The following is a 14,448-nucleotide window of genomic DNA, read 5'->3' on the forward strand; positions in this document are numbered from 1 at the left end:
AGAATTATTATAGAAAACTTATTCCAGATTTGTAAAAGCAGTAGCTGTTTCTCTGGTGATTGAAAGGAAATGGATGTCCTTACCCTGGTGGGAATCCCAGCCCGGGCTGCATTTCTCAATTCTTCCACGTCTCCAGACTTGTTAGAGATGACAAGAGCTATCTGTGCACAGCTTGCTGGTTCTTTTGCATATGCAATAAGTGCTGCAAGGTTTGTACCTCAAATTAAAAGAGAAGAACAAGTAGTCTTATAAACAGGAGGCTGAAGAAGACTTTACTCACTTTGTGCATTAACTAATGTTCTCTGAGATGTGTGCCCCTAGGGGTGCTACACTTCTGGTGCGCGTGCGCCTCTTGAGCCCTTGATCAGAGATTTCCATTAGCAGTGGTCCATTTGGCCCCCACACATGCCCTATGCCTCCTCGTGCCATACACTGAGGCTATATGGGGTTGCATGGGCAAACCACCCTCAGTTCCTTCTGCACCCGAATGTCCCATATGGAACAGTCTGAAGCAAACGAGGAAGAGGGCAGGTAGTGGAGCACCAATAGGGGGACACATCTCAAAGAGCCGCAGTCACTGCACAAAGTGAGTAACCTCTTCTTCAAGCAGTCTCCCTGTGGGTTCTCCACTTCCGGTGACTTCCAAGCAGTATCTCCAGTGGGAAGAGGGAGCTTTGGCACGAAGTCTAGAACTGAAGATATTACTATAGTACCAAGTGCCACACCAGCTCTGACAGCATGGATTAAAGCGTAATGTTTCAAAAAAACATGTGTACTGAAGCCCATGTAGCAGCCCTACATATCTCAGATACTGGCATGTTCTAAAGTAACGCTTCGGATGTTGCTTATGATCTGGTTGAATGTGCTATCACTAAGGCCGTGAGTCTGTCACAGAGGTCGTGGATGCTGTGACTTTCCGGGACCTCCAGGACTTCTGCAGTGGCCAGTGCAGCTAGCCAGGAGCCGCCAGAGCAGCTCAGGCAGCCCCTGGACAAGCTGCATCGGCCACTGCTGGGGCAGTCTCAGGCCACCGAGCTCCTCTCCCGCAGCAGCAGCAAGAGTTTGGGTGTGGGAGGGGGCTCCGGGATGGGGGTTGGGGCACGGGAGAGGGTGAGGGTGAGGGCTCTGGGTGCCACTTACCTTGGGGGGCTCCCCGGAAGCAGGGACATTGCTCAGCTCCTAGCCAGAGGCACAGCCAGGCAGCTCTGCGCACTGCCTCCACCTGCAGGCGCATCCCCTGCAGCTCCCACTGGCTGTGGTTCCCAGCCAATGGGAGCTGTGGGGCCAGCACTCAGGGCAGAGGCAGCACGCAGAGCCCCCAGGCCACCCTCCCCTCCCCTCCCCCAAGATTTAGTCAGGGATATATAGTACAAGTCATGGACAGGTCATGGGCCATGAATTTTTGTTTACTGCCCATGACCTGTCCATGACTTTTACTAAAAATACCCGTGACTAAAACATAGCCTTAGCTATCACACTTTGAGGGATGAATGCCTGCATCATAACAAGCAATAATACATCCAGATATTAACCTCAATAATCTAACCAGGGCTCGTGGACCCCTTGGATCTATCTGCGAAGGAGATGAAGAGCCTACGTGACTTTTGAGGTTGCTTGGTCATATCTAAACAGAAAGCCAATGCCCTTCTAACATCTAGTGCATGAAAACGGGACTCCTGCAGAGAACTGTGGCTTTGTAACAGATACTGGTAGATGAATGGATTGGTTAAAGTGGAATTCCAACAGAACCCTGGGTAAGAATTTAGGATGTGGACGTAAAGACACTTTGTCCTTGAATACCATGGGGGCGGGGGGACATCTGCCATCAAAGCTCCAATCTCCCCAATCTCACAGGCTGACCTGATGGCTACTAAAAAGGCCCTCTTCATAGATAAATGGAACAGAGAAAAAGGTCACCTCAGGTTCAAATGGAGGTCTCAGAAGGTAAATGAGTATGTAATTGATTCTATTTAACAAATTCTAGCTTTCATCTATATTTTTTTCCTCTTATGAATAAACCTTTAGATTTTAAATTCTAAAGGATTGGCAACAGCATGATTTGTGGGTAAGATCTAATTTGTATATTGACCTGGGTCTGGGGCTTGGTCCTTTGGGATCAAGAGAACCTTTTTTCTTTTACTGGGGTATTGGTTTTCATAACCATTTGTCCCCATAACGAGTGGCACTGGTGGTGATACTGGGAAACTGCAGTGTCTAAGGGAATTGCTTGTGTGACTTGTGGTTAGCCAGTGGGGTAAAACCATAAAACCAAAGTCCTCTCTGTCTGGCTGGTTTGGTTTGCCTTAGAGGCGGAAAAACCCAAGCCTTGGGCTGTAACTGTCCTGTGCTTTAAGCAATTTGTCTTGCATTGGCACTCTCAATTGGGTCCCACCAGAACCAGCATCACTGAAATAGGCGTTTCAGGAATGGCCTCCCCCCTGCCTTCTGCTCCTTCAATGTCTCCTCCTAGGGGTTGCGGGCTAGTAGGGGAGGAGAGGAATGTACAGTTGTGGCCTCTTATGAGGTGGTACTGGTGGTCCAGTGAGTTGCCACCAATATGCAGCCCAGGGTCCCAGTATGGCCATTGGAGGTCCCATATGGGAGTGGGGTGGCATGCAGGGTTGGTTCCACCACCCTTTATGACAAGTGCAAACATCCTTGTGGCTGTCAAAGAATGGGTTCCTGAAAGGATATGTTGGAGAATCCTGAACAGAGAGAGAAGAGACGAACCAGAAGTCTCCTTCATCCTCAATATCATCCAGTGAAAGAGCACCCACAGAAAAGGCTGAAGAGTCCTGTGGTACTGGAGGATGGTGGTCTGGAGATCAGGGTCTTGGTATACAGAGATTCTCAGTACCTATGAGTGAAGCTTCCAGTTCATCCATTACAAGCAAGTAGAAGATCAGTGCTGATGCAGTAGGTGAAGACATGGTAGCCAAAGCCAAGGGTGCTATTGATGGTGATTATACTGACGTATGCACAGATGATGTCTGGTGTAGTTGCTCGTTCAGTACTGAAGTGCCAAATGGGTAGGTACCAACAGCCAGACAGTGCCAATCTGAAGCGCTTACACTTGCCCTCCTTGTCTCTACTGGTGGGTACAGAGACCCTGTTGGAGCAGTATCTCTTCTTCAAGCTCCAAGTCCTTCCAGCCCAGCCAGAACTGGAGGAGAGGTCCTTCAACTCAATGGTGCAGAGTCAAGAGGTTGAGGCTTCTGAGACTGTAGACCTTGGTGGGTACCTGGGCTTTTTTGGAGCTGGGTTCTTAAGATGAGCCTCCATGCCCCTCTTTTTAGAGGTCTTCCCTGAAGCCTCCAACGTCTTCCCCTTATTAAGGGAAGGCTGTGCTGTGGTTGAAGGACACTGGATCTGTCCAGAGACAGATGTACAGGGCAGGGGGTGTCTCCTGACTTGACTCAGAAGCTGGCCAAAGGGAGTGTTCCATCCGCAACAGTCTCAGTTCATTCTCCCTGCTCTTCCTTGCCCTGGACTCGAGGGCCAGGCAGACGTTGAACTTCTGGGAGAGGTGGGACTCCCCCAAACAATGGATACACTTCGAGTGGCTGTCTCTAACAGGTGTAGCCTCTTTGCAAGAGAGACAGTATTTGAAGCGTGGCAAGCCAGGTATGCCCTGCCAGGAAAAATAAGTCTCTCTGAGGGGGGAGAGAGGAGCAAAACACACCTCTCACCACTTATCTCTACCCAACTATAACAATTATTAACGACTAACTGATAGTAACAAAACTATAGAAAAGTACAATAAAAGACAGCTGAAGCACGCTTAAGGCTGACATGCTAAGGATCTATCTCAGGCCAGGGTGGCTGAGAAGTAACTGAGCGCATCCCAAAATAGCCTCGGTGTCTAGCATGAGGAGGCATGGGGTGCATGCATAGGCTAAACGCACACTGCCCACACTTAATCTCTGATCAAAGGTTTGAGAGGCACATGCACACCTGAAGCACCCATAGGGACACGACTCAAAAAAGAATATCTGTTACAAAGAGATAGGAACTATGAACACAAATCCTAACAACTTAATACAACAAATTATGTCTTTGGGGTCCACAAAATAAACTATGTTCAACATTTCCATGGGCTGCCATTATTAAGCCCACAACATTTGTGTAGGCACATCCATTTCCACACAGAACAAGCCACATTCATACATGCTGACAGTGCCTGGTTCAGGTAAGTGTCCTATTTGGATGCATCAGTTCCTTTTTGTGCATGTAAATGTCCACTTATACATAGTTGTTTGCACATGTAAGTTTTACAGGTGCAGTAAATGATGCCTACTAAAAAATATGGCCACTTCTCTATATTATCTATGTATTTTAATGCACCTGCATTGTCTTGGCTCCACATACATCACCACTTCATACATACATTACTGGAGTTCCCAGAAGCCCCTAAGAGATCAAGGCCTTGTGGTGTGCTAAGTACTGTTCAGCATCTAAAGCATTATTTCTGTCTGAAAGGATTATACTCTCCACTTCAGACACATGAACATGAAACAATCCAATAAACCTTTATATTAAAAGAGGTAGACTCTGTGTGAACTAACCACAGTCACAGGGCTGCTGTATCTCATGCACATACTATTTTTAGAAACAGTTTTTAAGAATTGTTTGCTTACGGTCAGGCCTTAAGGGATAAACACACCCCTTCCACACACCAACTCAAGGAACCAGGTGTGGCTCAGGGAGTTTAATGGTGGGGCAGAGAGGAAGGAATCCACCGTGCCCTAGGTCTCTCTCTGGCTGCGTGTGTGTCCCACCATCCCCTCGTGCCTTGGAAGCAGTGTTGCAGGGGACTTTGCCTCTTGCACCCCCTGCCACCCATAGTGGCTAGTTCCTTAGCCTCTCTCTGCCCCCATCTTCTCTCAACTCCCCCTCTGGCTGTTGTATGACTTGGCCCTTCAGTCAATTCACATAAGAGTCTAAACTCTTTCCAGGGTAGCACAAACTAATCCAAATGAGTCTTCAAAAATATTGCCCTTATGCTCCTATCGGGCTTTACTGTCGTTCCCTTACTGGCCCTACCACAGGGCTTCTCCTGCAGAAGCTTAACTTGCTCCTGTAGCATTCTCCCTCCATTGTATCCAACCTATTTGAAGCCCTGGGATAGGGGGTGAGTTTTTTTTATTTGTTTGTTTTCTTGCCAGAAAGGCCTGTCTCCTCAGCAGTCTCTCCCCAACTAACCTCCCTCAGTCTACTTACAAGACTCCTCCTTCTCTGGCCAGGAGGCAATTAGTTACCCACAAGTTCAGAGCAGGACTAACTGGGTTCTTTCCCTTGCCTCACAGGTAATGAGGGTTAAGTCCCTCCACAGACTGCTTTCAGGACCCCATACCAGCAACAGCCCCATACACTACTGCATGCCCCCTCTATGTATCCACTCTTGCTCCATTCCCCAGTACCGGGATACAGCAAGACATGCCACTGAGCTGGGCTCTGGTATGCAGTGGGTGCAGACTCCCCAAATCTTGCCCCTTTCCACACAACAAAACTATAATGGTTCAACTATGTCTGACCCTGACAGACATGGACAAGAGCAGGATTTGCCCTGGGTCAATCTACTTTTCAAGTGGAGACCAGCCCTGAGAGTGACAGTAGGGGGACCAGCTAGTGCCAGGCGTGGTGGTGGTGGTTTCTGTCCACTGAGAATCAGACAGAGCACCACATCAGTTCACCAAACAACCATTAGATAATAATTTGTGGTCACTACTGACATGGGTTTTATTTGATTTGGCAAGGAAGCGACAATGTGTTACTAGCATCCTCTCATATGTTTCATAAGTGTTTGGATGCATGAAAATACTATCTGCTTTAACAAGCACTCGAATGGAAAAGGACTAAAGAATTTGTTGATTAGCAGTGTGCAACAAGGTCAGTTGCCTCCCACATGCTCCCTTGTGGTCAAGGGTGGCTCTGTGATCCCCTGCCTCAGTTTCCCCTCCGATACTCAATAACTCAAAATAAAGAGAGTTTCACAAGTCCAATAACAGCCCATCCTGGGATCTGGTTTTAACAAAAAGTTCCAAACACAAAAAAGTCTTTCACTGAGCCTTAAGCTGGGCACAGCCCCTCCTCCCTGAGGTACTGTCTCTTCCTTTGTTCTTGGAGACAATGGAGAAGACAAGCCCTGGCCTGCCTTTTTGGCCTTCTCCCAAAACGGAAAACAAATCTTCCAGCTGGGTCTTTCTACCCAGCCCCAAGTTCCTTCCTCAGGGATCACTGCAGGAGACTTCTCTTCTTGTAGCTTCACTCAGCAGTCCCCCATTGGCTGTCCACAGGTCTCTGTTTTTCTACCCTCCCAGAGTGCTGCTTTAGTCTCATGACTGGCTGTCATGTGACTAATTCATTCTCTCAGTGTGGGATGGCAAGTCAACTGTGTCACAGATGGGCTAAGACTTATCTCCTCATAGAAGGGCCACCCACCCTGTGACATACAAGTAATGTTTTTCATTGGCTAGTACAGAACATCTTTTTGATCTTTGGTCAAATTCAGCCCTGGTTTAAGAAAGTACAACTGCAGTAAAGTAAATGGAGATGCAAATGCTTACAGTGGGGCTGAATTTGGCCTTTCATGTGCTAGGATGTCATTGTGTGCGATGAAAAATGCAAACTCACCTGTTCCAGAGATGAGAACAGCTACTTTCACTTTGCTTTTTTTGGGCTCGACATGCAGGTGACTGTCCACATCAGCAGCATTCTGCAGAAACTGCAATCTCTTTAACTGCAAGGCTTTAAGGAGATTCTTGACTTTGACATGAGAAGATCCTTCAAAGTAAAATATCAAAATACCTTTCCATTTAGAATCAACTAAGCAAACCTATCAGTGATAATTTATGCTAACATCAACACTTATGCAATATTTGAAATATAGACGTGAATAACTTAACTAATCCCATTGAGTTCATGTGGAAAGTTACTCACATGTAACAGTTTGCAAGACTGGGACCTAAAATAGTAAAGATGTACTAACAGATCTCTTCCATCCCATATCAAACCCTCCCTTCCTCCCAACCTCGTGCTGCCCTACAGGGGATGCTAAAAGTGATCTCAACTGAACCAAAACTTCCTCATGTCTCCCTTACTAAAGCTGCAGCTTGCAGCTCATAAAGGGCCTGGTGAAAGTCTCACTGCATGCACACCTAAGTGGATGGAGTTACTTAATGGAGATTCACCGAACTGGGGATGATCTAACTACCAGTTGGCAGACATACAAGCATGTAACAGTAGCCATCTTCTACCCTGAAACTTTGCACAAAATAACTATTGCTATCGTCATATGGGAGTTTTGTTGTCAAAATGTTGGTAAAATATGACCCAAAGAAATAATTCTTTTATTGCAGCCATAACATTAGGAGTGCCTATATGGCTGTAGACACTGTAGGGAGATTTGCCTAAGTTTCAAGCAATTTCTCAGGTATTTCTGTCCACTGACTTAGTAAGGTTCATCTCTAGTAACAAATTACTTCTCACTTGATCTATACTGAAGAATGAAGGACCCAGTTCTACAGGGTGTGGAGTGGAGGAGAAGTGCACGTGAAAGCATGTTGTCTCCTAATAAGTGCTCAGAACCTCACAGGATTAGATCCTTAATGATCTACTTTGTGTCGGTATACAGCTTAAATAGGGTATCTCTAAGGGCCTGGTCCAAACCCCATTTAAATCAATTAATGGCTTTTCATTATTTCAGTGGACTTTGGATCAGGCCCTAATGAATGGAATTCCATTTTTCTTATTTCAAGTTAAGAGGTCCAGTAACCTGTGTGGCTTGGGACTACATTTCCAATCAGCCAGGCTTCCTCATGCCTCTGTACATCCTTCAGAACTTGCTGAGCCAGCTCCTTGTCTGCCACCAAGACAGCACCGATCCCACAATTAAACGTTCGGGCCATCTCCTCTTCTGAAAGGTTCCCCTCTGTTTGGAGCCAGGAGAAGATTTCAGGTATCCGCCAACTATAAGCATCTGAAAATGATTGAAATGTTTATAGATTGGCAAAAGTGTTGGATATAAACCATTGTATAATCGATAATATCTTCTACATTTTAAAACCATTGGGCAGCTATCTTCCTGTGCAACACACATTAAAGCTTATGGGAACTGCATTGCACAGCCTATTGAAAACATACTGCTGTAGATGAACAGTGATAGAGCAAAGTGACATTTGTCCCAGATCAGTCAGAAACGTCAAGCCCCAGGCCATTTACATCCACCGTGGAAAGTGCAGGGGTTGCCTTGTGCTGTGCAGGTGGCTCAAAGTGACTGAATTCAGAGAGTAGAGGAGTTTGCTACTGACCAGTGGTTCCCAAACTTTTTAATAAGCAACCCACCGCTGCACTCTCTCTTTTTTTTTCTTTGTGACACACCATTACATTTATGCAACCTCCACCCTGGTACCACAATCCTAATACTGGCCCTGTGTGGACAGGAGGTGGGGAAAAGGGGGTTAGAGGGCGAGCCCATCCCACACTGACATGGTGCCTCCTGTCTCACAGAGCTAGGCCGGGGAGGGATGCAGTGTCACTCGGGTTTGGGGAGAGACAACCAGGCCAAACCTGAGTGGGGCTGTGACCCTGTGCTGGGTCTCAATGCTTGGGGTGGGGAGCTGGGCCAGCCCTGCAGGACAGGAGCCACCGCTGCAGTGACAGCGTGGGGCAGGGCCATTTTCCAACCTCCCAGGTCTCCCCTCTACATCAAGCTGGAACAAGTATATATTTACCTAGGGCCTCACGACTCATCTAAACTTTCTATCAGGACCTACCATTTGGGAAACACTGCCATACACTTTATGATAGGTAATTGTGTGCACTGAAAGGTGAATTGGTGCACTGCCATTGAGCCAGCAGTCAGCATACTTTGTAAAGTTTATCAGCACCCTAATGATTTTCCCAAGGTTCATCAGGAGCAGTGCAATGTTGGTCATAGCCCGCTGTGCCCTCATGTTCCTATTTGAACACTTAGTAACCTTTAAAACTTGATTGTAAAGTTCAGAAGCTTGGTCCCATGCACCATATTGCAAATAGAGAGAAACCCAACAGACCTAATTTTAATTATCTCAGACTGTTCACTCTCAAGCTGAGATCTGGCAAAAATTTTAGACAGAATATTCTAACTGTGATGAATACCTTTTTTTTAGTGTCTTAATTTACAAACTTGTCTAATTAGCTCCAGCTTTGCTAGACCATTTCTCTATTGACAAGCCTCCCTTGCAAATTTATCTCCACAGGAAGAGAACTAGAGAGACTTTTCTTTTTTTAAATGAAAGTTTGTCTCCTGTAGTCAATTGGTGGCCTATTTTAAGCTGACAGAGCCAACACACCATTCTGACATAACTATATAAAATTCGAATTTTATCATCTAATCTTAGATCGTGGGCATAACTAAATTAAAACAGTATACTCCGTTTTCATTTCTTTCCTTTCTATTTTCATTCTACTGAAGGACAGAGAATGTTAGAAGACTTTGTGGACTCTGCTGAACACCTATATTTTTAATATCTTGTAATTTATAGATGCTTTGTCCAATTTACTTAAAATCTGAGAGAAATTTTTCTCTCAGCTACAGACATTATGTGCTAATTTTCTATCTGACATTCAGTTCTGTGGACTTTTGGCTGGTGGCCAAGATCAGACTTGTAATGGAAACCGAGAAGCTACTGCCTTTCCAGAACACTATATTAGATATATATAGACAGTAGCCCAAAGTGTACAATTTCACTCCGTTACCAAGCGCTTAACGTTCAATCTGAGTACGCAGTTTGAGAAGCAGAAGCTATCTTAATGAATTCTTAGCCCCTCCTAGAAACAGATGCTCCTTAACAGCTACAGATTTTGCTGAAACTTGTTAAAACTATAAAACAAACATTTTAAGCAAGATGTTTATAGACCGTGCCCGTGCTTTGTGCCCATTAAGCCACCCAGAGGCTGTGGACCTATGGTACTTCACCTCTAAGGATATGTCTACATTGCAAAAGAACACCCACAGCAGCAAGTCTTAGAACCTGGGTCCACAGACTCAAGCTCACGCTATGGCACTAAAAATAACACTGTAGCTGTTCCTGCTTGGGCAGGAGTCTGGGCTCCAATACCCAGCATGGTGGGCAGGTCTCAGAGCCCAGGCTTCAGCCCAAGTAGAAATGTCTACACTGCTACTTTTAGCACCGTAGCATGAGGCCAAATCTGTAGCCTCAGGCTCTGAGATTCGCTCCGAGATTCACAACTGGGATTCCTGCCCCCTCCCCCTCTGCTTGAGGAATATACACATACCCTAAGTCTCCTTAAGACCAGGCTTAAAAAAAAAAAAAAAAAGGTCTATATTAGATGTCATTTACCTATAACAGAAAAGGTTTTTTTACACTTACCCAAAAATACACTAAATGATTCAGGTAGGATTCTGGGGATGCTTTCCAGTAACCCCCCACCAGCGATAGGGGCAAAGGCCTTCACGTGCCCTGAACGAAGGACTGGCAACAGAGCCTTGCTGTAGATTTTGGTTGGAGTTAGCAATAGTTCTCCTGTGATCATAAAAGTTTACAAAATCATTAGAGATAAAAATCAGTGCAGAAGCACTTTTATCAGGCAATACAAGAAGTTATGCTTTTATCAGCATTCCTCTTGCTATCTCTGGGACATAGGACCTGCCAAGAGTAGCGTGGGAAGACTGCAAGAAGTGTCATCACACTGTGGGGAAATGGATGAAAGATCTCAGAAACCAAGGAACTGGACCATGGGCCTAAAACTGGGTTGGTGGCAACCATAACTAGGAAATTCAATCTTGAGATCTAAAAACCCTGCCAGTGTCTATTTAAGAAAATAACTGAACTGGATTCACTTCCAGGAAGGTTCACCTTTAAAAAGCAGATATTATTATACCTAATGGCTGGTCACCACATCCACCAGGTACTGGAGATGAGTAGTGCAGGGAAGACATTAAGAGAATCTTCCTTACAAGGCTAAAGCCATGGCTGTGAATCCCAGAAGAAGCTAGTCCAATGATGACATCCCCCTCAGCAACTCTCTCCAGCTGCAGGAACATTTGGCCTCGTTCCACTGCACCAACTGCAAAGCCAGCGAGGTCGTACTCTCCAGGCGAATATATGCCAGGCAATTCAGCAGTCTCTCTTCCTAGGGGAAGGTAGAAAGAAGGCAGCACTAACTGTAAACACATCCGCATTTCATTTCTAATGTGGAATCAATGACAGTTTTCAAATTTCAGAATAGCAGCTGTGTTAGTCTGTATTCGCAAAAAGAAAAGGAGTACTTGTGGCACCTTAGAGACTAACCAATTTATTTGAGCATAAGCTTTCGTGAGCTACAGCTCATTTCATCGGATGCAAGTTTTCATATTGGGGACATATTCAGTGTTGCTACAAAGACAGGCACAGCTTAAACTGCATGTTTCAAAACAAATCCAGAAAAGTGTTTCTTACTTCAAAGGACCACCAAAAAGTTAAGCTCAGAGTTACAAAAATGAAAAGTGGGAAGGGGAAAAGTATTATCTGAGCACAGATTTCTGGGACAAAATCAAAATGGCACCTCTGGGCGGGGAGGGGAAGTTCCCCATACTGGATATTTCTATTTGGAGAGGGACTGGACATTTTTTTAGTGCACTAAAAATCCAGCACCTCAAATTCTGCTCCCATTTACACCAGATTAAGTGAGGGAGGAGAATCAGGCTCAGTGTCTGCGTACTAATGGCAGTAAATTTTATATCAGAACCTTCAAATCCCATACAGGAAGTGAGTGCTCGTACCCAAGAGAGTGCATCCTGCCTTCTTACAAGCTTCAGCTGTTCCCGCTATAACTGCTTGAGCCACTTCAGTGTCAAGTTTCCCACAGGCAAAATAGTTGAGGAAGAAGAGGGGCTCTGCTCCCTGAGCCAGGATGTCATTGACACACATGGCAACCAAGTCCTGGCCAAGGGTGTCATGTTTCTTACACATCTGTGCAATCTGCAACAAGACAGTGAGAGAACCAATTTATAGCTGTGATAGGAAGCAAACAGCAGCTCTGACATGGTTGCCACGTCAGAGGAAAGAAAAGCAGACAATCTTCTTATCACCTCCGCTGTCCACTATAGAAATCAGAAATGGGAAAGTCTTGTCAGATCATCTAGTTCACGTCCTGGCTCTCTGCCTGTGCAGAATTTGTCCCTTCAATATAGTTTTTTAAAATTGTGTGCTGAGTCCAATATTAGATTGTCCTAAAGTGATGGGGCATCCATCAGTTTCTTCATGATAACTACAGTATGTGCTTATCAATATCTATATAAAATTAATCCATCAAACATGGTTTTGCGTTCTGTACTACTTAGTTTATTGTTTTCATTTAACAATATAGCAAAACTCAAAGAGCATCATTAAATAACTTTCTTTTGCTTTATTAGGTGTAAAGGGGATGAGACTTCCTCCTTCCAGTGATATTTCACTGACCCTCTCTGATAAAGAAGCCCCATCTCATTGTCACGGACGACAACTTGGAACTGTTCCACTGTAATGCAGGGCCTTGAATGGAATGTTAAAAGTCATACTGTTTACTAATACATGCTGGCTAGATATAAATATATCATGTTAATAATATGTATTTCCTGAACCATATGTATATTAGTAGGTATTAAACACCAGTAACATTAAGCACAAACATTGTAACAGCAATATAGCCTAAACTGGCCTATCCCATAATCCTGTTCACTAATGCTAAGTATCCCATAACACCTTGCATTTGCTGAAGCACGCATTCGGCATGAATGTATGTATCTTGATTTTGACAAGTTTCCTATGTCTTAGTACAATACCTGGAATGCTAGTATCCAAAATGACAATAAGGAAGCAACAGGACAACAAGTTAGGGAACTGGATCAAACAGTTGGATTTTAGTGATGTGTAAAGAAACGTAAAATTTGCAAAACCACATCAATAATACCAGCTGAAGCGTGTAACTTGGGGAGCATGCTTTCTTCATAAGGTGCATATAACATACCTGCATGGGACTGCTCTTCAGAAACTGGTACCCCATAGAACCTTTTTCCTGTACCATATTAATAAACCTGACTGACGCTGGTTATTTGGCCTTGAGTATATTTCATAACGAAATAATGAACCAAAGCATGGTCAAGCAATTGATTATACAATTTATCAACACACAAAATTAAGTCTGGTTTCCCCAAGAAAGACTTCTAATTTATTTATTTTTAAGATTACCATATTGCTTGTATACATTCATCTCTGCTTCCCATAACAACTGTCACTGAGGGTTTCTCTAAAGTAGGGAAATTTACACCAGTGTAACTACAGATGGGTTTGTTTACATTGGTGTAGCTATGGCAGTGCAGTTAACGCTGGTGCCAACTGCTAATGCAGACACAGTGCACTGATGCAAATCAGGGCTTGCATCAGTGCAACTTACCCTGGTAACTGATAGCTACACTGGATGAAACGAGCAGAAAAAATTTCTGTGTAGGGCTGAATGTTTGGCCTTATCTACAGTAGGGAGTTGCACTCATGTAGCTACACCAGTACAAAACAATTCAGTACAGAAAGATTGAGCGGAAAACATAAGTAAAGACTCCCATTGGCTTCAATGGGTGCTGGATCAGGTTCACATGCAAAATCTGGGTTTGGTTTGCAAAGCCAGGACTCTTTCATCCCAGACCAGTGGGGACTGGGAGCACTATGGAGTTAAGTTATTCAGCATCTTTTGTCACACTGTAACAATCCCTCTGGTTCAGCTAGCAAACAGCATTGATGGGCATTAACAAACTCTTGTCAGCCAAGGAAGAGTCTCGGGAGTGAGGGAATGTAAGACAGAGTTGGGGACAGTCCTCTGCTGATTTGTTGGGGAGAAAGTGTGGTACTAGGCTTCCCCAGCAGGAAACACTCAACAGTCAAAATATCATCATGGCTGTTCTAGAACTTTCATTTACTCCCAAATACGTACACGCACATATACACAAGTCTCAATTAGCTTAATCTAGGAAGTGCAACATACTTGTGGTGGTGAGGCTGTAGGGAGACAGGTGGTGGTGGGTGTAGGATATTTGTTATGAGTGTGTGATAGCAGCATCTCATATCATTTGACTAGCGTGGACTTGTAGGGTATGTCTACACAACAATTAAACACCCAGAGGTGGTCCAAGTCTGCTGACTTGGGCTCACAGGGCTTAGGTTGTGGGGCTGTAAATTTGGTCTGTAGACATTTGGGCTTAGGCTGGAGCCAAAGCTCTTGGACACAGCAAGGGGGGAGGGTCCAAGAGCCCAGGCTACAGCCTGAGCCCAAACATCTACACAGCAATTTTTAGTCCTGCAGCCTGAGCCCAGATCAGTTGATCTGGGCCAGCTGCGGGTCTTTTATTCCAATGTAGACATACCTCCAGTGTCTTTACAATGCTCAGAGTTGTAAGCTATATAATATATTGTGCTGTTTTTAAAATTCTCAGCA

General features: G+C 44.8%; 1 protein-coding gene across 1 annotated transcript in view; it reads right to left on the bottom strand.

Moving 5' to 3' along the window:
- Positions 1-14,448, bottom strand: part of LOC140905371 (trifunctional purine biosynthetic protein adenosine-3-like) — a 40,168-nt gene that overhangs the window by 5,084 nt on the left and 20,636 nt on the right. The window contains exons 13-18 of the mRNA XM_073328579.1: positions 11,765-11,963; positions 10,885-11,136; positions 10,374-10,526; positions 7,775-7,978; positions 6,634-6,783; positions 84-217 (exon numbers count right to left, since the gene is read on the bottom strand). Coding sequence (XP_073184680.1) covers positions 84-217; positions 6,634-6,783; positions 7,775-7,978; positions 10,374-10,526; positions 10,885-11,136; positions 11,765-11,963 — 1,092 coding nt within the window. The remainder of the gene's footprint in view (positions 1-83; positions 218-6,633; positions 6,784-7,774; positions 7,979-10,373; positions 10,527-10,884; positions 11,137-11,764; positions 11,964-14,448) is intronic.

Source organism: Lepidochelys kempii, chromosome 1, assembly GCF_965140265.1.
Source record: "Lepidochelys kempii isolate rLepKem1 chromosome 1, rLepKem1.hap2, whole genome shotgun sequence".
NCBI classification, from domain to species: Eukaryota; Metazoa; Chordata; order Testudines; family Cheloniidae; genus Lepidochelys; species Lepidochelys kempii.